The sequence below is a fragment of the Papio anubis genome, chromosome 7 (assembly GCF_008728515.1).
Source record: "Papio anubis isolate 15944 chromosome 7, Panubis1.0, whole genome shotgun sequence".
Classification (NCBI taxonomy): domain Eukaryota; kingdom Metazoa; phylum Chordata; class Mammalia; order Primates; family Cercopithecidae; genus Papio; species Papio anubis.
In genome coordinates, this window is record NC_044982.1 from 68,807,880 (window position 1) to 68,833,161 (window position 25,282).

The 25,282-nt window shown below is 37.2% G+C and overlaps 1 protein-coding gene across 3 annotated transcripts in view; it reads right to left on the bottom strand.

The window, feature by feature from the left end:
- The window catches only part of TTC6 (tetratricopeptide repeat domain 6), a 228,133-nt gene that overhangs the window by 126,070 nt on the left and 76,781 nt on the right, over positions 1-25,282 (bottom strand). For all 3 annotated transcript variants that reach the window (XM_009211439.4, XM_017961138.3, XM_021941153.2), the window contains 3 exons: positions 19,532-19,642; positions 16,492-16,698; positions 2,169-2,287 (listed from right to left, as the gene is read on the bottom strand). In XM_009211439.4, the coding sequence (XP_009209703.3) occupies positions 2,169-2,287; positions 16,492-16,698; positions 19,532-19,642 (437 nt within the window). The remainder of the gene's footprint in view (positions 1-2,168; positions 2,288-16,491; positions 16,699-19,531; positions 19,643-25,282) is intronic.

Here is a 25,282-nt window from a genome sequence, read left to right on the forward strand (position 1 = left end):
TGGGCCTGGATCAGGATCTTGGTTCTAATACTTGCCAACTGTATTACTGACTTCTTTAAAAGTCTTCTGATAAATGAGGATAAAAATCCCTAACTCTTGCCTTTATAAGAACTCATAAAAATAGAAGATGTGTCATTCCCAGTCTGTTGAAATATCTCAAGAAATGGTTTATTTTTAAGGTTGTTACTATTATTTTGCACTACACAACACCTAACCCATTGCCAGGCACCATAAGTACACTACTGAATCATTAATAGAGAGTGGTCTATGGCATTTCCAAAAAAGCATAGGGCCTAACACAAATAGGATATGAAATGTGTTCATGTGAAAGAGGAAAAGAGAGGTAAGTCTAAACATTTGGAAATGCCTGAGACAAAGAGGTCTAACTGGAGGAGTGAAAGGGGGTGTCCAGAAAGCCAGGGCTCCCAGGTACTCTGGACTCCTAACAAAGGGCTTTTAAAATAGAGGTGGAAAAAAAAAGGTGTGCTCTGATGTCAAGCTCACCTACACCATCATTCTACTTGAGACAGGTCCTGGCTAGTAGAATGTGTTTGAGATTACATTACTGATTTTTATATTTTCTTTAAAAAGCATCACAACAAATCTGAATTCCTATGTGCCCATTATAGTCTATTAACATTAAGCAAATATATTTCCCTTGGTTATTGACCTAAATAGCAATATGCTGCAATAGATGTTTGAATTCCCAAAAATACAATTTAATTTGAGGGCTAGTGAGAAAATTTAGCTTGAAAATTGATTAAAGAAAAAGGAACAGTAAATAAAAGACTTTCAGAAACATTTTTCCAAGGTTCTTTTTTACTATATAATTTTTAAAAATATCAGACTTTTATTCCTCTGCATCTCATTCTATTTCTCTCCAATAAAAATTTCTAATTTTTGTTTTAATGAATTAAAGCAGTACTCTCTCTCTCTCTCTCTCTCTATATATATATATATATATATATCTCAATAAGATCTACAAATATTTTTGGCATGCCCAGGAAAGGTTGTGTGTTTTTATAGCACACTCTTCTTAAACAGGACTATTTGTCATTCTTTGAAACACTAAGACATAAAAAAGAAAAGACTCTGACTCTGTGTGTGGCCATACTACTCTGCTTAATGCACTAAATGCAAAAGGTTTTTTAGAAAAAAAATCAAGCAGTTTCTGCTTCATTGATAATCTGACAGTAACTATTTATTGAAGGTAAAATACTTGTTGTCTGCTGTCACTATTTGTTTTAATACATAATCTTGCTAACTAAATGAGCTTAAAGCAATGCAGATAAGCAATGGTATGTACAGGGTCACTTAAATGCCAATTTGACTGTTTCATAAACTTTGGAATTCTTTTCCCATGAGTCTATTCTTAGCTACTAAATTGTGAGTAATATCCATTTACAAAGTTTGAGCTAGCCATAAAAAGGTTGTCTTCCATGTCCAGCATACCTTTCCGTTCCCTAAGAAACAACAAAAGCTAATAATTAAAGCTTCTTCAAACCCCCATTAAGAGTTAAATGAAGAAGAATCTAGAAGAAACCAACCCATAAAAACTTAGTGGTGAAATAAGGAGAAAATCTGAGTATCAACAAGGTGACTGGCAAAACGTAAATCATAATCTAAATTGCATTTCCACACTATTATTTAAAATTGTGGTTGTATTCCTGTGTAACAAGAAACTCCATTAAAATTATGGATGTGAGGATGAAGCATGATATTAATAGTAGAGAAAAATAATGCCATCTAAATTACCAAACAGATGGCTTATGGACATTTTGTGTTGGCTTGTTTTTTATTTTATCATAACAAAATTAACCAATATAATAAGCAATTGATCCAAATCAGGCATTACAGTGACCAAAAATATCAAATCTAACATGCTAACATTTAATTTTCTTTAGTCTCACAAGGAGTTATTTTTATTCTAGTTATTGTTACATCATGAAAGTAGGCACATTTGTCAAAAATAGGAAAAGAAAAAAGCATAAAGTATAGCACTAACTGTAAAATCTGTCACCAACTTTTCCTGTGAGAAGGTTTAACTTAGCTCCCATACATGAATTTCTAAAACATTTAGTTTTCCTTTATAAAAATGTATTTTCACGTATCAATGCTACTGAATAACTCCTCTTCCAATAGGAAAATTATAAATGTAAGAAAATTACTTTTCACGTAGTTTTTTATCACAAAGAGGTTTTGAAGACTTTCTTGGTCTCAGTGATATACGTTTCTGCATTTGCTTAACTTCTTTTCCTTCAATTTGCAAGAATTCTGATGATTTTGCCTTTAAGAAAATATAAAGTGTAAGGGAAGATGCAACACGAGAGTTAGATCTTTCTCTTATATTTAGTGAGTCATCTAATATTTAAACTCCAGATTTCTATGTATATTTTATAACAGAATGCTAAAAGTAAAGTGGTAGTTTCATCTAAATCCATTCCTAAATTTTACATATATACCTATATAACAATAAAAATATTAGTACCATGTTTATTTACAATATTTTTATTTATTACCTTAAAATTACTGAAGAATAAATATAATATTCCCCCCCCCATAAGTGCACTCTTCTTTATTGGTATTTGTAATAAAACTTACCCTTATATCCTCAAAGTTTGGCATGACTGCTAGTTACAACCACAAGCTAAAAAGAACTTTAGTGCTTTATATTTTTGTTTTGATCAGTTTATCAGAATAAACTTATGCAGAATTCATGGTAATCATTCATGTAAAGATATTGTTTTCTGTGGGTTTCTCTATATTTTTTTGAGATTAGATTTAAGGAAGAAATCAGGGAGGCCCTCCTTGGGAAAAGCTATGGTTGAATAAGTAGAAGGTAGCCAGATAAAAGGAAGTTAATTTTTTTATGTTAGGTAGGGTTTAGGTTTGATACAGTAGTAAGGAAGGAGCTATTGCAACTTCTTGGGTGATGAAGTAATGAAGAATAAAGAAAGTTCAATGAATACAGAGCATTCCATCCAACCATCTTGGTAATCTGAATTTCCTGTACAGTATTTCCAGAAAGTGGTCATCACCTGGCTGAAACATGGGCAGGAGTGGAGAACTTGAATACATATAAACTCAACCAGTTTCTCTTTGAAAGTCTTCCAGTCCTGGAATTTTTGCTTGTTTCTTTATTATTGAATCTAACAACTTTCATCCACCAGTCTCAATTCGAACTTCGGGAACCATACAAGCACAATCTAGCTCTCAATTGTTTGAGAGACAGACAAATATTAGAATACAGTTTAATCCCCTGGGCCTGCTTTTCCCTCAGATACACATCCCCAGTCCTTTCAACTCTACCTTACATGACATGGTTTTGAAGTACTATGTTTAGTCATCTTCACTGCTTTCTTCCAAATAGTCTCTAATTTGTTAGAGCTCCTCCTGGGGTTGGACACCCGGATGTGAATATAATATCTGAAGTGTGATATAATCAGATCAGCCAGAAAAAAAAGATGGTATTTGTCAATGAATGCAAACTATGATTGCATGTGACTTCATCACAAAACTACATTACAGCCTAAAACAGTGAAGTTTTTCACATTTGCTACTAAATCTTGTCATCCCATATCTATGCACTTACTTTGTGGATCCTAAGGCTATCCTAATGAAATTTCATCTGAGATTTGACTAATCAAATCTTTTTTTAATTCTTAATTTTTGTGGGTACATAGAAGGTATATATATTCATGGGTACATAAAATGTTTTGATACAGGCACACAATGCATAATAATTACATCATGGAAAATGGAGTATCCATTCCCTTGAACATTTTTCCTTTGTGTTACAAACAATCCAATTATACTCTTTTAGTTATTTTTAAATGTACAATTAAATTATTACTGACTGGCCGGGCTCAGTGGCTCACGCCTGTAATCCTAGCACTTTTGGAGGCCAAGGCGGGTGGATCATCCAAGGTCGGGAGTTCGAGACCAGCCTGACCAACATGGAGAAACCCGTCTCTACTAAAATACAAAATTAGCCAGGCATGGTGGTGCTTGCCTGTAATCCCAGCTACTCAAGAGACTGAGGCAGGAGAATCATTCAAACCCAGGAGGTGCAGGTTGCAGTGAGCCGAGATTGCACCATTGCATTTTAGCCTGAAATTCCAAAGAGTGAAATTCCATCTCAAATAGATAAATAAATAAATACATACATACATACATACATACATACATACGTACATACACACATACTGACTATAGTCACCCTGTTGTGCTATCAAGTATTACGGCTTATTCATTAATTATATTTTTTTGTACCCATTAACCACTCCCACTTCACGCCCATCGAGCCTTCCTTCCCAGCCTCTGGTAACAATCCTTATACTATCTATCTCCATGGGTTCAATTGTTTTGATTTTGAGATCCCACAAATAAGTGAGAATCTGTGATATTTGTCTTTCTGTACCTGGATTATTTCACTTAACATAACGATCTCCAGTTCCTTCCATGTTGTTGCAAATGACTAAATCTCTCTCTCTCTCTTTTTTTGTTTTTTTGGTTTTTTTGAGACAGGACCTCAATCTGTAGCCCAGGCTGGAGTGCAGTGGCAAGATCATGATGCACTGCAGCCTCAACCTCTTGGGCTCCATTGATCCTCCTACCTCAGCATCCCAAGTAACTGGGGCTACAGGCATGCACCATCAAGCCTGGCTAATTTTTGTATTTTTATAGAGATAGAGTTTTGCCATGTTTTCCAGTCTGATCTCAAACTCCTGAGCTCAAGCAATCTACCCGGCTAGGCCTCCCAAAGTATTGGGATTACAGGAATGAACCACTGTGCCCAGCCTCATTCTTTTTCATGGCTGAATAGTATTCCATCATGTGTATGTACCACATTTTCTTATCCATTCTTCTGTTGATGGACACTTAGGTTGCTTCCAAATCTTGGCTGTTATGTGACCAGTGCTGCAACAAACATGGAAGTGCAGATATCCCTTTGATATACTGATTTCCTTTCTTTGGGGTATGTACCCAGCAGTGGGATTGCTGTACCATATGGTAGTTCTATTTTTAGTTTTTTGAGGAACCTCCAACCTGTTCTCCATAGTGGTTGTACTAATTTACATTCCCATCAACAATGTATGAGGCTTTCCTTTTCTCCACATCCCTGCCAGCATTTGCTATTGCCTGTCTTTTGGATATAAGCCATTTTGACTGGGCTGAGATAATATCCCATTGAAGTTCTGAGCACTTTTCATATGTCTGTTTGCCATTTGTATGTCTTCTTTTGAGAAATGTATATTCAAATGTTTTGCACATTTTAAAATAAATTATTAGATTTTTTTCCTACAGAGTTGTTTGAGCTCCTCATATATTCTGGTTATTAATTCCTTGCAAGATGGAGAGTTTGCTAATATTTCTCCCATTCTGTGGGTTGTCTCTTCACTTTAATGATTGTATCCTTTGGTGTGCAAAAGCTTTTTAACTTGATGTGAACCCATTTGTTCATTTTTGCTTCAGTTGCCTGTGCTTGTGGGGTATGGCTCAAGAAATATTTGCCAAAACCAATGTCCTGGAGAGTTTCCAATTTTTTGTGGTAGTTTTATACTTTGAGGTCTTAGATTATTTAATCCATTTTTATTTGATTTTGTCTATGGTAAGACATAGGGGTCTAGATTCATTCTTCTGCATACGGATATCCAGCTTTCCCAGCATCATTTATTGAAGAGGCTATCTTTTCCCCAGCATATGCTCTTGACACCTTTGTTCAAAATGAGTTTACTGTAGGTGTGTACTGTATTCTGTTCCATTGGTATATGTGTTTGTTTTTATGCCAGTATCATGCTGTTTTGGTTTCTATAGCTCTATAGTATAATTTGAAGTCAGGTAATGTGATTTTCCTCTAGGTTTTTTGTTTTTGTTTTTATTTGTTTGGGGTTTGTTTTTTGTTATTGTTATTGTTTGTTTTGTTTTGTATGGTTTTTGGTTTTGTTTGCTTAGGATAGTTTTGGTTATTCTGGGCCTTTTTGGTTCCATATAAATTTTAGCATTGTTTTTTCTATTTCTGTGAAGAATGTCATTGGTATTTTGATTGCATTGAATCTCTAGATTGCTTTGGATAGTATACACATTTTAACAATATTGGTTCTTCCAATCCATGAACATGGAATATCTTTCCATCTTTTGGTCCTCTTCAATTTCTTTCATCAGTGTTTAATAGTTTTTATTATAGAGATCCTTCACTTCTTTGGTTAATTCCTAGGTGTTTTGTAAATGACACTACTTTTTACTTCCTTTTCAGTTTGTTCACTGTTGGCATAGAAATGCTACTGATTTTTGTATGTCAACTTTTTATCCTGCAACTTTACTAAATTTGTTTATCAGTTCTAATAGTTTTTTGTGGAGCCTTTTGGTTTTTCCAGATATAAGATCATACCATCTGCAAACAAGAATAATTTGACTTCTTCCTTTCCAATTTGGATGCCTTTTATTTCTTCCTGTTGTCTGATGGCTGTAGCTAGAACTTCCAGTATGATGTTGAATAACAGTGGTGAGAGAGGGCATCTTTCAGGTGCTTCAGATCTTAGAGGAAAGGCTTTCAGTTTTCCCCATTCAGTAAGATACTAGCTATGGTTCTGTCATATGTGGTTTTGGGGTTTGTTTGTTTGTTTGTTTGTTTGTTTTTGAGATGGAGTCTTGCTCTGTTGCTGAGGCTGGAGTGCAGTGGCGTGATCTCAGCTCACTGCAACCTCCGCCTCCCAGGTTCAAGCAATTCTCCAGCCTCAGCCTCTTGAGTAGCTGGGCTTACAGGAACATACCACCATACCCAGCTAATTTTTGTATTTTTAGTGGAGACGGGGTTTCTCCATGTTGGCCAGGCTGGTCTCAAACTCCTGGCCTCAGGTGATCCACCTGCCTCAGCCTCCCAAACTGCTGGGATTACAGGTGTGAGCCACCTCACTGGTAAAAACCATATGTGGTTTTTATTATGTTGAGCTATGCTCCTTCTATACCCAGTTTTTGAAGGTTTTTCTTCTTGTTGTTCATGATGGGATGTTGAATTTTATCAAATGGTTTTTCAGCATCAATTGAAATGATCATAAGGTTTTTGTCTTTCATTCTGTTGACAGGATGTGTCACATTAATTGATTTGCATATGTTGAAGTATCCTTGCATCCCAAAGTGGGATTTATCCCACTTTGTCATGAATGATCTTTTTAATGCATTGTTGAATTCAGTTGGCTAATATTTTGTTGAGAATTTTTGCATCAATATTAATCAGGGATATTGGCCTGTAATCCTTTGTGTGTGTGTGTGTGTGTGTGTGTGTGTGTGTGTGTGTGTGTGTGTCTTTGTCTGCTTTTGGTATCAGGATAATACCTGCCACATAGAATGAGTTTGGAAGCATTCCCTTCTCCTCTATTTTTCAGAATAGCTTGAGTAGAATTGGTGTTAGTGCTTTCAATTCCGCAGTGAAGCCATTCGGTCCCAGGCTTTTCTTTACTGGGAGACTTTTTATTATGGCTTTGATCTTGTTACTTGTTATGGGTCTGTTCAGGTTTTGGATTTCTTCCTGATTCAATCTTGGTAGATTATATGTGTCCAGGAATTTGTCCATTTCTTCTAAATTTCCCAATTTATTGGCATATAGTTGCTCATAGCAGCTACTAATGATCCTCTGAATTTCTGTAGTAATGTCTCCTTTTTCATCTCTGACTTTATTTGGATCTTCTGTCTTTTTTTCTTAGTCTGGCTAAAGCTTTATTAATTTTGTTTAGCTTTTCAAAAAACCAACTTTCTTATTTCATTGATCTTTTGTATTGCTTTCTTCATTTCAATTCAATTTATTTCTGCTCTGACCTTTATTCTTTGCTTCCACTAATTTTTGGTTTGGTCTGCTCTTTCTTTACTAGTTCTTTAAGATCCATCATTAGATTGTTCTTTTGAAGATTTTCCTCTTTTTTGATGTAAGCACTTATAACTACGAACTTCCCTCTTAGCACTACTTTTGTTGTATCCCACATGTTTTGGTATGTTATGTTTCCATTATCATTTGTTTCAAAAAAATTTTTCAATTTCCTTCTTAATTTCTTCATTGACTTGCTGGTCATTCAGAAGCATATTGTTTAATTTCAATGTGTATAGTTTCCAAAATTATTCTTTTTACTAATTTCTAGTTTTATTGTATTGTGTTGTTTTTTATTTGTTTTTGTTTGTTTGACAGAGTATTGCTCTGTCACGCAGGCTGTAGTGCAGTGGCACAATCTCGGCTCACTGCAACCTCCACCTGCTGGGTTCAAGCAATTCTCATGCCTCAGCCTCCTGAGTAGCTGGGATTACAGGCATACACCACCACACCTGGCTAACTTTTGTATTTTTAGTGGAGATGGGGTCTCAGCATGTTGGCAAGGCTGGTCTTGAGCTCCTGACCTCAAGTGATCCACCCACCTTGGCCTCCCAAACTGCTAGGATTACAGATGTGAGCCACCACACCCGGCCAGTTTTACTCTATTGTGGTCAGAGAAAATGTTTAATATTGGTGGTTTTTTTTAATGTTATCCATGTGCTAAGGAAAAGAATGTGTATTCTGCAGCCATTGGATGAAATGTTCTATAAATATCCATTAGATCCACTGCTCTATAGTGCAGATTAAGTCTGATGTTCCTTTGTTGAATTTCTGTCTAAAAGAGCTGTCCAATGCTGTTTTAGGTGGGATGTTGAAGTTTTCAGTCATTGTATTGGAGTCTCCCTCTTTGACTCCCTAATATTTGCTTCATAACTCTGGGCACTCCAGTGTTGGGTGCATATATAATTAAAACTGTTATATCCTCTTGCTGAATTGACCCCTTTATGATTGTATAGTGACCTTCTTTTTCTCTTCTTCTTATAGTTTTTTTCCTGAAATCTATTTTGTCTTATATAAGTATAGAGATTCCTGCTCTTTTCTGGTTTCCATTGGCGTGGAATATCTTTTTCCATCCCTTTATTTTCAGTCTATGTGTGTCTTTGTCTTTATAGATGAATTGCATTACTTGTAGGCAACAGATCAATGAGTCTTATTTTTTTTAATCCATTCAGCCACTCTATGTCTATTGATTGGACAGTTTAGCCCATTCACATTCAATCTTATGACTCAAGAGTAAGGACTTTCTCCTGCCATTTTGTTATTTGTTTCCTGGTTATTTTCTGGTCTTCTCTTCTTTCCTGTCTTCCTTTTAGTAAAGTTGGCTTTCTTTGGTGATATGATCTAGTTTCTTGCTTTTTATTTTTTGTGTATCTGTTGAATGATTTTTGTTTTGAGGTTATCATGAGGCTTCCAAATACTGTCTTATAGTCCATTATTTTAAACTGAGAACAACCTAACACTGTTTGCATAAACACACAAACAAGCAAGCAGAAAAGAAAAATAAAACGAATAAAGCCTCCACACCTTAACTTTATTCTCCTGCTTTTTAACTTCTTGTTGTTTCTATTTATATCTATGGTACCGTCTATATCTTGAAAAGTTGTTATAGTTATTATTTTTTATTGGTTAATCATTTAGTCTCTCTACTTAAGATAAGTTTACACACCATAGTTATGGTGGTATAATATTCTGTTTTTCTGTGTACTTAATATTACCAGTGAGATTTGTACCTTCGGATTATTATTTATTCCTCATTATCATGCTTTTCTCTCTGGTCAAAGTACTCCTTTTAGTATTTCTTGTAGGACAGGTCTGGTGTTGATAAAATGCCTCAGCTTTTGTTTGTCTGGGAAAGTCTTTATTTCTCCTTCATGTTTGAAGGATAATTTCACCAGATACATTATTCTAGGGTTAAAGTTGCTTTTATTTAGCACTTTAAGTATGTCATGCTACTCTCTCATGGCCTGTAAGGTTTCCACTGAAAAGTCTGCTGCTGGACTTATTGGAGCTCTATTGTATGTTGTTTCTTTTCTCTTGCTGTTTTTAAAATCCTTTCTTTATCCTTGACCTTTGGCAATTTAATTATTAAGTGCCTTGAAGTAGTCTTCTTTGGGTAAAATCTGCTTGGTGTTCTACAGCCTTCTTGTACTTGGATAGTGATATCTTTCTCCAGGTTTGCGAAGTTCTCTGTTATTATCCCTTTGAGTAAACTTTCTACCTCTATGTCTTTCTCTACATCCTCTTTAAGGCCAGTAACACTTAGATTTGCCCTTTTGAGATTTTTTTATAGATCTTGTAGGTATGCGTCATTGTTTTATTATTTTTTCTTTTGTCTCCTCTGTGTATTTTCAAATAGTCTATCTTTAAGCTAATTAATTATTCCTTCTGCTTGATCAATTCTGCTACTAAAAGACTCTGATGCATTCTTCAGTATGCCAACTGCATTTTTCAACTCCAGAATTTCTGCTTGATTCTTTCTAATTATTTCAATTTCTTTGTTAAATTTCTAAGATAGAATTCTGACTTCCTTATCTGTGTTATCTTGAATTTCTTTGAGTTTCTTCAAAACTGCTATTTTGATGTCTCTATATGTTTTGAATATATGTCTATTTCTCCAGGGTTGGCCTTTGGTGCCTTATTTAGTTCATTTGGTGAAGTCATGTTTTCCTGGATCATTATGATACTTGTAGATATCTGTCTGTGTCTGGGCATTGAAGAATTGGGTATTTATTGCAGACTTTGCAGTCTGGGCTTGTTTGTACCCATCCTTTTGGGGAAGGCTTTCCAGATATTCAAAAGGAGTTGGGTGTTGTGATCTCAGCTGTATCTGCTTTAAGACGGGGTACCCCAAGCCCAGTAATGCTGTGGTACTTGCAGACTCGTAGAGGCACCACCTTGATGGTCTTGAACAAGATCTGGAAGAATTCTCTGAATTACTAGGCAGAAACTCTTGTTCTCTTCCTTTACTTTGTCCTAAACAAACAAAGTCTCTCTCGCTCTCTCTCTGTCTCTCTCTCTACTGAACCAACTGGAGCTGGGGATGGAGTGACACAAGCACCCCATGGCCTCTATTCCTAGGACTGCACTGGGTCAGATCTAAAGCCAGCACAGCTCTGGGTCTCACTCAAGGCCTGCTATAACCACTCCCTGGCCACTACCTACGTTTGCTCAAAGACCTAGGGCTCCACAATCAGCAGGTGGCAAACCAGCCAGGCCTATGTTATTTGTGGCAAATTTGCTCAGGCCCCGGGTGCAACCAGAGGTGCCACCCAGGAGCCAGGAACTACAGTCAAAAACTTTAGACGTCCATCTGGCATTTTATTGTACTACAGCTGAACTGGCACTCAAACTACAAAATGAAATCCTTCCCACTCTTCCCCCGACTTTTCAAAAGCAGAGGAGCCTCTCCCTGTGGCCACCGCCATCTCAGGCCCACAGGGAGTATTGCCAGACTCCTGCCAATGTTTCCTAAAGGCCTAAGGGCTCCTCAGTCAGCTTGTGGTAAATGCTGCCTGGCCTGGGACTCATCCTTCAGAAGAGTGGGCTCCCCTTTGGCCTAGGGCAGGTCCAGAAATGGTGTACAAGAGCCAAGTCCTGGACTCAAGGACCCCAAGAGCCCACTTGGTGCTTTACTCCCCTGTAGCCAAGCTGGTTCCTAAGGTACAATACAAAGTCCTCTTTACTTTTCCCTCCCCTTTTTAAAGCCGGGGTCTCACCCTGTAGCCACCACAGCTGGGAATGTGCTGAGTCTCGCCTCAGACCAGCAAGTGTCAGGGTCTCACCCAAGGTCCTCAACTGATATCCTTTCTAGTTATTCAGAGCCCAAGGACTTTTCCGTTAGGAGGTGATGAATCTTACAATTAGGTCCCTCTCTTCATGGCAGCCCAGGGCACGTCTAGAAATGTCTGGGAGCTAGGGCCTCATGGCACTGACCAATGCCCTATCCTGCTGTGGCTGAGCTTGGTATCTAAGACGCAAGACAAAGTCTTCCCCACTCTTCCCTCTCCTCTTCTAAAGCAAAAGGAAGGAGTCTCTTTTGGAGCCATGACCTATGCAGCCTGGGGTTAGGGGAGGAGTTATGCCAGCACTCCTTAGCTGCCCTGGCTGGTGTCTCAGTAGGTTGCATGCCTCCCTAGTCCACTATCTCTGAGCCCAGTTCAACCCTAGGACTTACCTACGTGTTGCAGTACTTGTGGCCTACATTGCCCTTCAAATTTATTTGGGGCATCAGAGCATGTTAGCCTGTGGTGGCAAGGCTTTTAAGAAATCATGCTCCAACCATTGAGATCAGCTATTCCTCTCTGGCTAGGGCTCATTTAAATGCACCCTCTGTGGGCAGGCACCAGCTGAGTTTGGTTAAGTTTTGGTTTCTGCTATAACAAGACAGCAGTGAGTTCAATACTTCACACTTGCTGGCTCTCCCTCTCCCCAGGGCACAGAAACACTTTCTGCACCACCCCTCTGCTGCCAGCGGGTCAGGGCAGGGTGGTGTCGGCAATGCAAGACTATTTATCCTACCTCTTCAATGCCTCTTTCAGTGATATGAAGTTACAGTCAGGTTCTGTGTCCTGGTGTACTGGGCGGTGTAAGGGACAATCAGTGGAGCCTTCTATTCCACCTCCTCCAGACACATCTTACCAGTAGCATTTTTGATGCTATCTAACAAATTCAGTCAGCAAGTTTTCCATTTTCTCATCTGATATGGTTTGACTTTGTCCCCACCCAAATCTCATCTTGAATTGTAGTTCCTATAATTCCCTCATATTGTGTGAGGGACCCAGTGGGAGATAAGTAAATCATGGGAGCCGTTTCCTCCATACTGTTCTCATAGTAGTTAATAAGTCTCACAACATCTGACGGTTTTATAAGGGGAAACTCCTTTCTCTTGGCTCTCATTCTCTTCTCTTGTCTGCCACCATGTGAGACACACATTTCACCTTCCACCATGATTGTGAGGCCTCCCCAGCCATGTGGAACTGTGCGCCCATTAAACCTCTTTCTTTCGTAAATTGCCCAGTTTTGGATGTCTTTATCAGCAGCATGAAAACAGACTAATACATCATCTAAACCATTAGGAAATATATTGAATTGGACACAGCCCTGTAGCAGTCCATGAGACTTCCATATACTAGTTGTGCATCCTTTGCATAACTAATTACAAATCCATTTAACAGTCCACCTGACCACAATCTCCTCTACAAAACCATCATTGGGAGGCTTTCATAAGCAGTTGCTGATATTCCAATGATAATAACAATAACTAATGTTTATTGAGTTTTCTGTGTGTCAGGCATTGTTCTAAGTGCTTTATATTGTAGCATCTACATAAAATCCTCACAAAAACAATATGAGGTGGGCACTGTCGTTATCCTCATTTTACAATACAGACATGTAGTAGAGTTCAGTACTTTGCCTAAGGTCACACTACTAGTAAAGGGTAAAGAGAGGATTCGGTCCTTGGACATCTAGTTGCAGAGCCTGTGCTCTTCCCACAATCCTCATGTTGAACACCAGGTCTGACATTTTTATGATGCTCAGTCTAGGAATTCTAGGAAAATAAATGAGGTCAGTCTTCCATGACTTACCTTAAGGGGCCCATACTCCAAGTGATTACCACTTCCTTTTAGAAGGGTTCAGACACAATTATTTTAATGAGTCATTTAATAATTCTAGAGTTTTGTCCAAGATCAATGCATAGATTGTAGAAATCTTAACCCTTACACTTAAAAAAAATATAGAAGTCATATTTGCAGTTGCCAGGCTCCAGGCATTGGCACCTCTCCCACTGCAGCAGCTCCCCAAAGCTGCTGCTGAAAGGTGCAACAAGCTTAAACTCATCTATCTGAGCCATCCAACAGGCTCAGATATCCAAGTTAACTCTTAAAATCTTTTACAAATCTTGGACTTTAAGTTTCTATTATGAATTCTTCTTTCTAAACTAAAGATCATTCTCCCTGTCAGATTTAAAGGACACAAAGCATAAGTTTATCAGCTTCCTTTTCTCTTTGTTATACTTCTGTTTATCTAAAACCTCAACCTTTTTCCAAAAATAAATTAAGGCAGCTCTGTCATCTCTTGTCATCACACTATTCATCCAAATGACAGAGTTATCTTTCTTTTTATTCCCCCTCTCTTTGCTCCAAAATTAACATCAAAAACACTTGTTTTTGTTCTTAACATTATTCATAGGACTAAACCCATTCTGGATCTTGGCTTTCTTGGTACAATTTTATAGCAACATGCCACCTTTATATTTTTATATGGATATGCATTTCTATGGATATTTTTAAAACTCTAAATGCAATAGATTACTCATACATGTTCTGTGAGAATTTGGGGGATTTAGGGCATCTCCATCCATACCTGTTAAACTTCCTTCAATTTATAATATCAGGTCATGAGATCATATCAATATTTTTAATAGACTTTTACTGACATTTTCTAAAATGTTCAACCATCCTATTATTGGCTTTGTGTCAGTTATTTATTCACAGAATCACTATTATTTCTATCTAACTTTCTTTTGTTCGTCATGATTTAGACAAAAATACTAATTACCTTCATTATACTAATGAGCTTCTAAGAGTAGAAATGGCCAATCAGGTAAGGATTGATCAAATTCTCACTTTTTCTGCTGAACAAAACCTTCCAGCATGTATCTGAGCAATTAAAGTCCTGCACTGTTCCTTTATCACACCTCTGTGCTACTTCTGTTTAATCATGTCAGAAAAGGTCTTCTTGTCTGCTTAATCCTCAACCTGGCCAGGCTTGCTGGAGTACGTTGTTCCTCATTCTGCTAGCATTTTGAGCAGAAATGCTATAAACTACCCTTATGGACTCAAATGTCCACATACAGTGCAAAGTTCATGGATAACAACTAATCTTGAGATGTTAACACAAATAAATAAACATATTCTTAGTGAAGACTTGGTGGGAATAGTTAGGTGCTATTTTTATGGCATTTCTAAAGGGTACCACAATATCCCACAACAATAAGGCATAATATTTTATTAGACATTCTCTTCTCCTCCCCTTGAAATATTTCTCATTTCAATTTAGAGTCTTGTAATCCATTCACCAGGTCACTCTGATCAAAACATTCTTCCTAGAATGCTTCTTAGAAACATCCAAATGCATGCTTTGTAAAGGGCATGACTGATGGGGTCAGTCACCAACCACAGGATAAGACCCTTGTCCCTGAAAGCAGTAGGGTATTTCCTCTGGTCAACTATTACTTGTAGATCTTCCTTATTACCTGTTATTCGTGGAAGACCAATAGGCTAGTGTCATACAGGATAAACCTGAGAAAACAGGGCTTAAGAAATGAAGAATAACCACTGCATTAATTCAGACATAAGGTCACCAGGACCCAGACTAGGATGGGGTAACTAGAAAAGAGAAGAAAAATATAGAAGCAATAACATTTGGGAAATTCCAAGCCTTGGAGATTGATTTATATGTAAACAGCAAGAGAAGAGGAAGGCCACAGACAAATCCCAGGTTTCAGAATTGGGAGTCTCCAGCAAAAATTGAAGAACGAGTAATTGCCAGTTGACCTCAGTGAACCGTAGTAGGAACATAATCATTGGTGGGGAGGGGAGGCGCAGAAGTAGAAGAACTGACCAGAAAGGCTGTTTACCCAAGAAGGGGCATCCATCTGAATCAGTTTGGGAGAGGATTTCTGTTGATAATCAAGATGACATGCTGTGGTTCAAGGAAAAGGGCCTTTTTTTAAATGCTAATAATATATCTATTTTTAAATAAATTTATTTAAGTAAAAAAAGTGACTCACAGTAACGAAAAGAATTAATACAACAATCCTCCCTTATCTGTGAGGCATATGTTCCAAACCCCAGTGGATGCTTGAAACCTTGGATAGTACTGAACCCTATATATACTATGCTCTTTCCCATACATACGTATGGAAGATAAAGTTTAATTTATAAATTAAGCACAGTATAAGATTAACAACAATAACTAATAATACAATAGAACAATTATAACATACTGTAATAAAAGTTACGTGAATATGGTCTCTCTCTCTCTCTCTCTCTAAATATCTTACTGTCCTACGTATATTCACCTATCTCCACACTGCAGTTGACCACAGCTAACTAAAACCTCGGAAAGTAAAGCCATGGATAAGAAGAAACTTAAACCCTACTGTAAAGGCAGGGTGATGTGCAAATATGATAAAAAATTATGTAAACAATAGATTCTCACAGTAGAAAAAGACCCAGGGGTTAGTATGAACTTAAATTAGGTAAAGTTATAAAAGCTATAAAGTTCACCAAGTTCTATTTCCTGGACTACAATTCCTGACTTCCTCGAGATGGTAACTAGAAGATTCTTGGCCAATTTCTAAAAGATCTAAAAATTCCTTCCCTCCTTGAAAATCTGTTTTCTTTCCCCAGAGTTGCAATTAGGGTTGACACTAGAAATCCTCAAAAAACATGTTATCTTTTCCTAAATGGGCAACTTGCACTTCTGAGGCCCCCTTTTCAGAGTGAACACACCATCACCCCCACCCCCAGCCCCATACCTTGGTCCTTGCCTGGGCCAATTCTTCACACCTGCACATCCTCAATTCTCATAACTCTTAGGTGTTTCCAACATAAATAGTTTCTTACCGTTAAAGACACCCGCTTGGCTTCTTTTGAATCACTTGTGGGCTGTCCATCTTCCAAAGGTTTACTTAATTCCTCTGCTGGCTGAACTTGCGAAATTTCCTGAGGTTTAAATACTGTGCTTTCAACTTCTGAGGTTCCCCATTCTATATCCTCTTGTTCAATCTGGAGAATACTTGACATGGCTTCAGGAAGTTCCTTATGCATACTCTGTTGGAAAAAGTAAATGTGCGAGAATGCTTTATTTTTTTAATTGGTCCTTCTAGGCTTTTCAGTGATGCAACAGATTCTTTTTGTTTTGTTTTGTTTTTTTGTTTTTTTTGAGACGGAGTCTCGCGCTGTGTCACCCAGGCTGGAGTGCAGTGGCGCAATCTCGGCTCACTGCAAGCTCCGCCTCCCAGGTTCACGCCATTCTCCTGCCTCAGCCTCCGAGTAGCTGGGACTACAGGCGCCCGCCACCACGCCCGGCTAGTTTTTGTATTTTTAGTAGAGACGGGGTTTCACCATGTTAGCCAGGATGGTCTCGATCTCCTGACCTCGTGATCCACCTGCCTCGGCCTCCCAAAGTGCTGGGATTACAGGCTTGAGCCACCGCGCCCGGCGATGCAACAGATTCTATCTGACAACAAGATGAATATGAAAATGCACGCTTGAAACTAAGCACAGGTGATAAGTTTCCTCTGAAGATTTAGAAAGAGAAGCTCAAATTGACTTAAGAAAAATGTGAACGCTGGCAAATTATTTTCCTCAGCCCTTGTCTCAAAACTACAGCTACCCCACAGTTGTTATGGGTAAAAGATGGCATACAATACCAAATACTATGAAATTTTCTTTATTATGCAAGAAGGTATAGCTAGACCAAGAAATTTAATTTTGTAAAATAGAACTTTAATCTTGAACTCATGTTGGTTCTTTTTTTTTTCCATATCACAAGTCATCAAGCAGGAGCTCATGCTTTTATAAAGCTACTGGATGGTGTTATGGAAAGATTAAGAACATGTTTTTAACCAAATGGGACTGAATTCAAATCTGGGATCTGTTAATTAATAGATGTTTGACCTTAGCCAAGTTACTTAAACTTTTTTAGCTTCATTTTTGTCACTGGTCATCAGGATAGGCTATGCCCAACTACCCCCACCCCAAAAAAAAACAGTGGTTCAACACACTGGGACAGTGTGTTGACTACAAATCAAAGTGGCTCTTTAGGGCAGGCATACTTCTTATGGTAGCTCAGCCATCTAGGCTGCTTCCAGGTTGTAGTTCCTTCACACCAAAACACAGCTTTTATGGTCACCACAGAACAGTGACCATATCACTTTCCTTCGCACCCCATTGGCCACAAACAGCTACATGACCCCATCTAACTGCAAGAGGGTGGGGGACATTTGAATATTTAGCAGGGAGCCATTCAGCCGCTCCATTGGCTTGACTCACATCTTTACAAGGGATATATCTTTTTTTTGTATTTAGTTTTTGTGTGTGTCCTCTGCAAGCTGAGGAAGAATGAAGCCAATAGTGACTCAGTCCAAGTCCAAAATCTTCAAAGGTAGGGAAGCTGACAAGGCAGCCTTCAGTCTGTGGTCAAAGGCCCAAAAGCCCCCGGCAAACCACTAGAGTAAGTCCAAGAGTCCAAAGGCCAAAGAAGATGGAGTCTGATGTCTGAGGGCAGGAGGGATGGATGGAAGCGTCCATGACCAGGTACCAAGTCGAAAAGTATTTTACCTCTAGAGAAGTGGGTCAGCTTCCTTATAAAAAGCCAGAGGCCAGAAGAGGTCCAGTGATTGCCTGTAAATGTCAATGCTTAGGGAATGGTTCCAGCAGAATTACAAATAAATTAATATTTTTGTTTAACTCTTTATTTTAAATAATCAAGATGGTATCTAAGCTAGATACCTGATTGTTGGCCTTTTTCACATTTTCCTTCAAAATGGTATCTTTCCTTATACTTTACATGAATGTAGTGAATGGTATTAAGTTTATTCTATTAATGAAGATTTCTATTTTGCTAAACCTAACTGATATTGTATTTTCAGTTTACTATACCTGTTAGAGGCGTCGAGGTCAGAAGGTTTGATATCTGTTTGTAAACAGTGTCAACTAGAGGCAACTACCCTAGATGTCAGTCTTAAGTCCACAGCATATATGGTAAGGCTTCCTAATTGATATATTCACATACTATTACAAAGGGCTACTAGTACCATCTCATGCTGGGTCATGAGGCTAGTAATAAGAATATAAAGGAGAAAAAGATATGGCCTGAAAGCATCTCAAACTCTAGGAGTTCAACCATTTGGGGTAACTCTAACATTACAGGATTCATAGCTTTTGTGAAAAGAAAAAATTCCATGCACTTTCTGAACATGATATGCTAACCTAAAAATGAAATATGATCACAATTTTATGTATGCGGGGGTCATATTTTCAGGAACCAAAGGAGCTTGTAATTTAATGGTAACATTTTATGAATTCTTTGTAGAGGAACTAACCATCAGGTTATCACTTTTCTATGTAAATGTGAGTTTCTATACACTGGGAGACACTTCCCATTCACAAGGAATATGTTCCAGATTGCTTTGAATCCAATGGTTATTTTACCAATGATGGATAAAAAGAAATATTTATTTCCACAACAAATTTCTGTCACCAACTGTCCACATTTCTCAACCAATTCTCCCCTCGCAATGCTTTTAACAATTCTTCTAGCTGAATACAGACAAAAGTAATGCTTTCTTAGAAGCTAACAATTTTTAATTAATTATCCAACTACCTTCTAGATCTAAATGTCTCTAAATCAGAATTGTTAAAATCTTCCCCTTCTAAAAAGAGTTTGGGGCCTTAGCTCAGAAGGTCCATGGTAGCCAGCAACAGTGAGCCAAAATGGCCCAAGATTCCCAGTGTGGTATCGAGTTAGATGTTCTCACAGGTAAACACACTTCTAAAATACATCAGAGAAATTTTTTTAACTCTCTATATAAACATTCAAGCAACAGAAAGCATGCTGTTACTTTAACAGAGGCAAGGAGGATTTTTATTAAAGCTTTACCGTTTGTGATTCCTCAGCACCCATCTGAAATCTATGCTCTGCTTGTATCTCAGGTGTTTCTGCTTGCATACTTGATGTTTTGCAGTACATTTTTCCCATTAAAGAAATATCCTTGAATAAGAAAAGGAAGCAAAGTGATGCAAATTTTTTAAATCATTGAGGCACATTATTCATTATACTAAAATGCTAGTCAATTCGGCTAGTAAATGAGAAATAGAGAAATATAAAGTAGTCAATAACACATGGTAAATAAATAAAAACAATAAAGGCAGGGTGTGGTGGCTCATGCCTGTAATCCCAGCACTTTGGGAGGCCGAGGTGGGTGGATCACCTGAGGTCAGGAATTGGAGACAAGCCTGACCAACATAGTAAAATCCCCATCTCTACTAAAAATACAAAATTAGCCAGACATGGTGGCGCATGTCTGTAATCCCAGCTACTTGGGAGGCTGAGGCAGGAGAATCACTTGAACCCAGCAGGAAGAGGTTGCAGTGAGCTGAGATCATGCCATTGCACTACAGCCTAGACAACAAGAGGGAAACTGTTTAAAAAATAAATAAATAAATAAATAAATAAATATAAAATATTTTTATCTATGTTTTCAATTTCACGGCTTTTTGCTGGTCTCTATAAATATATTTTTAGATTTAACAAGATAGGTAATATTAAGTCAGATGCTATAAAATAATGCTATTAAGTCAGATTCTATAAAACATTGCACAAGAAAGATAAAATCAAAACTAAAATTTAATGCAACCAAGGGCAAGAAGGAATATGCTTAAAACCTCACCGGATGGACTGTTAGTATCATTTTTACCACAGCTAGTGACAATTGCAATGATATACTCTCTACTCAGTTGAAATGGCAAGAAGATAGTACACGCCAATTACTAACAATGATCTAGGTATAAAGAGACCCAGGTTCTGTCCATCCAAACTGTAAAGCCACAAATCAGGCATCAACAGGCACATTATTTTGCTTTCCTTCCCCTCAGTCTTAATACTTTTTAAATAGGCATTCAATAACATGACTTTTTTCTGAAACAGACTTGCTCTGTCACCCATGCTGGAATGCAGTGGTGCAATCACAGCTCCCTATAACCTCAAACTTCTGGGCTCAAGCATTCCTCTCACCTCAGCCTCCTGAGTGGCATGGACTACAAGTGCATGCCACAACACTCAACTAATGTTTTTGCTTTTTTGTAGAGATGGGGTATCTCTACATTGCCCAGGCTGATCTTGACCTCATGGTCTTAAGGAATCCTTCCTCCTTGGCCTCCCAAAGTGCTAGGATTACACAGCCATGAGACACTGTGCCTGGCCTACATGAATTTTTAAGGTCCCTTTTTCTTCTAGCCTTTTAGTAATGTCAACAGCAAGATTCAAACTCCCATTGTACCTTAAAGCTCTTATTTTTCTACTTTTTATTTGCTTTATTAAAAGGATCTAATTCAGGCCATTGGCTTCTACTTCTGTCCTCTGGTTATAAATAACTATAAAACTGGACAAAATATTACAGCACTATTTTAGGATTTGACAACAGGCAGTGCAGAACTGTGATGACAGAGAATGGAAACTAGGTAAGAGTTACAATTACCTGATTTCTGCCTGACACAATTTCCAGAACATGGCACAAAAAGGCAGAAACCAAACAGAGCCCAAGTATCTTACTAAATTGAAGAGACAGAAATCAGATGAGAGGAGGACAAAGGGGCTAGAATTTGTAAGGAACAGTGTGGAGATGAGGGCACTGCACAGACAAAGAGCTCCAGAAATCGGCATAGGGTCCTTGAGTCTTTGGCTGAAAGTCTGCCCATGCAATGGGGAAACCCATGAGGCTAGACAAAGAAACCTTGCCAGGGAAGAAAACAATTACCAAGGAGCTGTAAGCCACAATTCCCAGAGCCCACACAAGGTTGGGATTCATTAGGTCTCCCACCAGACATGCAAGATACATGGTACATTCATTATAAAGGCCAAAAGGATCATCCATTAGTAGTAATGCTAAATTAACACTTGAGTAAAGACTTCTGTGGACGTTAACAATGCTTTAAAATAATTCTTGAAAAAAATCAAGCTGCTCTTCAAGTAACTTAACTGCCTATCATAACAAACTCTAACACTCTTTAAAGGAAGTCAATAAAACCCAATGCAAAATTCATAATGTCCAACATCCAATCAGAAGTTGCTGGTCACATGAAGAAGCACAAATATGTGATACATAACCAAAAAGAAAATCATACAAAAAGACCCAGAAATGACATACATTTAGGAATTATCAAATAAGGATCTTAAACTTCTAATATAAATATTATAAGTGTTCAACATTAAATAAAAATGTAAGTAAGAAGAGGAGCAAACTTAAGAAACAGAATTAAATGTGACATCTATAGATAGAACATACATCATCTAAAATAAAATTCTCACTGAGTGGCATTAACAGAAGAGAAAGACATTGTAGAAGAAAATATCAGTTAACCTGAAGCCTTATCAACAGTAACCATGCCAAATGAACCACAGAGCGAAAGAAAACTAAAATAAAATGAACAAATACTCAGTCAAACATATATTTAATTGGAGCTCCAGAAAGGGATATGGAGAGTGACTGAAAACATTCACACACAAATGGCCAAAAATTTTCCAAATATCATGACAACTACAAACCCCCTAAGTTCAATGACCTCTGAGCAGAAACACACAAAGAACACTGCCCAAAGTTCACTGTCATCAGAATAATAAAAACCAGTAATTCTAAAAAATATCTTTATTTGTAAATGAATATGATTACACATATACAGAAAATCATAAAGAATACAAAAAAACTTACTAGAGCTAATAAACTAATTCACTAAAGTTGTAGGGTACAGGGAAATTATATAAAAATAAGTTTTATTTCCAAACAATGAACAATCTACAAACAAAATTAAGAAAACAATTCCATTTAAAATGCCATAAATGAGAATAAAATACTTAGAAATAAATTCAACCAAAAAAGCACAAAACTTTTATAAAATATTCCTGAAAGAAACTAAAGAAGTCCTAAATGAAAGGAAAGGCATCCCATGTCCATGGATTGAAAGACTTAATATTGTTAAGATGGGAAGACTCCCCAAAGCTATCTACAGATTCTTTGCAATCCCTATCAAAAACCCAAGGGCCTTTTTTTCAAAACTAGAAAAACTGATCCTAAAAGTCAATGGAATTGAAAGTTCCCCTGAATAGGCAAAACAATCTTGAAAAGGAAAAATAAAACTGGAGGACTCACACTTACCTATTTCAAAATTTACTATCAAACTACAACAATCAAAACATGTGATACTAACATAAGGATAGACATCTAGATCAATGGAATAAATGTGAGAGTCCAAAAATAAACTCATCCAACCCATGGTCAATCAACTTTTGACAAAGGTGCCAAAAACAGTCAATGGGAAACAAATATACTCTTCAAATGGTGCTGGGGCAACTGGATATCAACATGCAAAAAAAATAAAGTTGGCCCCCTATCTCGTATGATATATAAAAATTAACTCAAAATGGGTCAAATACCTGAATGTAAGACCTATAAACTGTAAGATTCTTAGAAGAAAACATATGAATAAATCTTCATGACCTTGGATTTGGCAATAGCTTCTTAGATATAACAACAAAAACATAAGCAGCCAAAGAAAAAATAGACAAATTGAATTTTACCAAATTTAAAACTTCTGTGCATCGAGGACACTATGAAGAAAGTAAAAATGTAACCCATTGAATGGGAGAAAATATTTGTAAATCATTTGCCTGACAAGGGTCTAATATTAGGAATATATAAGAAAGTCTTAGAAGTCAACAAAAAGACCAAAAAAATTAAAAATGGGCAATAGATTCCTGGCTTTGAAGTTAATAATACTCTTTGGCAATAACACAAGCAGTTTTTAAAGCAGAAAAAAACAACAGAAAGAAGCTTCAAAGGAAATACCCTGATTATTCAGCTCAAGAATTTCACTCCCTCCCTCTTCCTACTAGTCGTAAGTGTCCTGGCCACCACTATCTCTGACCATGATCCTCTAACTAATCATTCTTTAGTGTCAACAACTTTGGCATTTCTCAATTAAGCATTTCCCAAACAAGAAAAGCAAGTTTTTTAGTCTCAGAGTCACTGTCATTAATATCACCATGCAACAGAAAATTGTCTAGTATTCTTTCCTTTGAAAGAGTTTTGACACTAACATACAAGAAGAATATTCTGGAAGTCATAGCACTAATTCTCTGTTGTGAATTATAAAACTCTGTGAATTATTTGGCGAAAGTGAGGATATAATCACAGGAGATAGACAACAAATTTTCATTTCTATATAGTCAAAAAATGGGCAAAGTATTTTTGACATTTCTCCAAAGAAGATATACAAAAGCCAACAAGCACATGAAAAGATGACCAACACAAATAATCAGGGAAACGCAAATCAAAATCACAGTGAGATACCACTTTATACTCACTAGGATGGCTACAATAAAAAAAAAGAAAAAGAAAAAGAAAATAAGACTTTACTAGGATGCAGAGAAACTAGAATCCTTGTACGCTGCTACCAGGAATGTAAAATGGTGCAGCCACTGTGGAAAGGTTTGGAGGTTCCTCAAAAACTTGCATACTATTACCAATTGACCCAGCAATTTCCCTTTTAGGAAAATGCCCAAAAAAAATGAAGGTAGGTATTTCAGTAGATATTTGTACATCGATGCAGCACTATTCACAATAGCCAAAAGGTGGAAACAAGCCAAATGTCCACTCACGGATGAATGAATAAACAAAATTTGGTATATCCCTACAATAGAATACCATTCAACCAAGAAAAGTAATGAAGTACTGATGTATGCCATGATGTTGGATGAATCTTGAAAACATTATATAATTGAAAGAAGTCAGACACCACAGGTCATAAATTGTATGATTCCATTTATATGAAACATCCAGAATAGGTAAATCTATAGAGAACAAAGCCAAATTGTTGTTGCCAGGGCCTGAGGGGTATGGAGAATGGCGAATGACTGTTTAATGTGTATAGTGTATCCTTTTGGAAGGATGAAATGGTTTTGAAATTAAATGAAGGTGATGGCTGCTCAACATTGGAAATGTTGATGCCACCGAATTGTGTACTGTAAGATGGTTAATTTTACATTATGTGAATTCACCTCAGTGTAAAAAAAAGTAATTGGATATGATGAGCACTTGAAAATAGTAGGTACACAATAAATATCATTTCCCTGCTCCTTAGACATTTTTAACTAATATAGCAGTAAAATTTATACGTGATAGTTACTACATTGCCCAACCCAACGACATAAGGATTTATTTTTGTTTGTCTATAGTCTAGTAAAGCCAGAGAAATAAACTTCACACTTGACATTTAAAAAAGACACGTAGGGAGGCGGAGGTTGCAGTGAGCTGAGATCTCTCGCCATTGCACTTCAGCCTGATAACAGAGCGAGACTCTGTCTCAAAAAAAAAAAAAAAAAAGACACGTAATGTAAAAAAATGTTTTATTGACTACAATAATTTTGTTAGTGTTGGATCTAAAGTTTAATAGCAAAGAAACACAAATGGATGTAGAGGTAACATGTGACAGTAAAAATAATGTGATTTATTCAACATTAGGAAATCCATTAATTTATAAGTCAAATGTACAAACACACAATGATCTTCATGGTACTCTCAAGTGAAAATCACATGGAAGGTGGAATGATAACGTGGTTGAGCACACATGCTCAGGT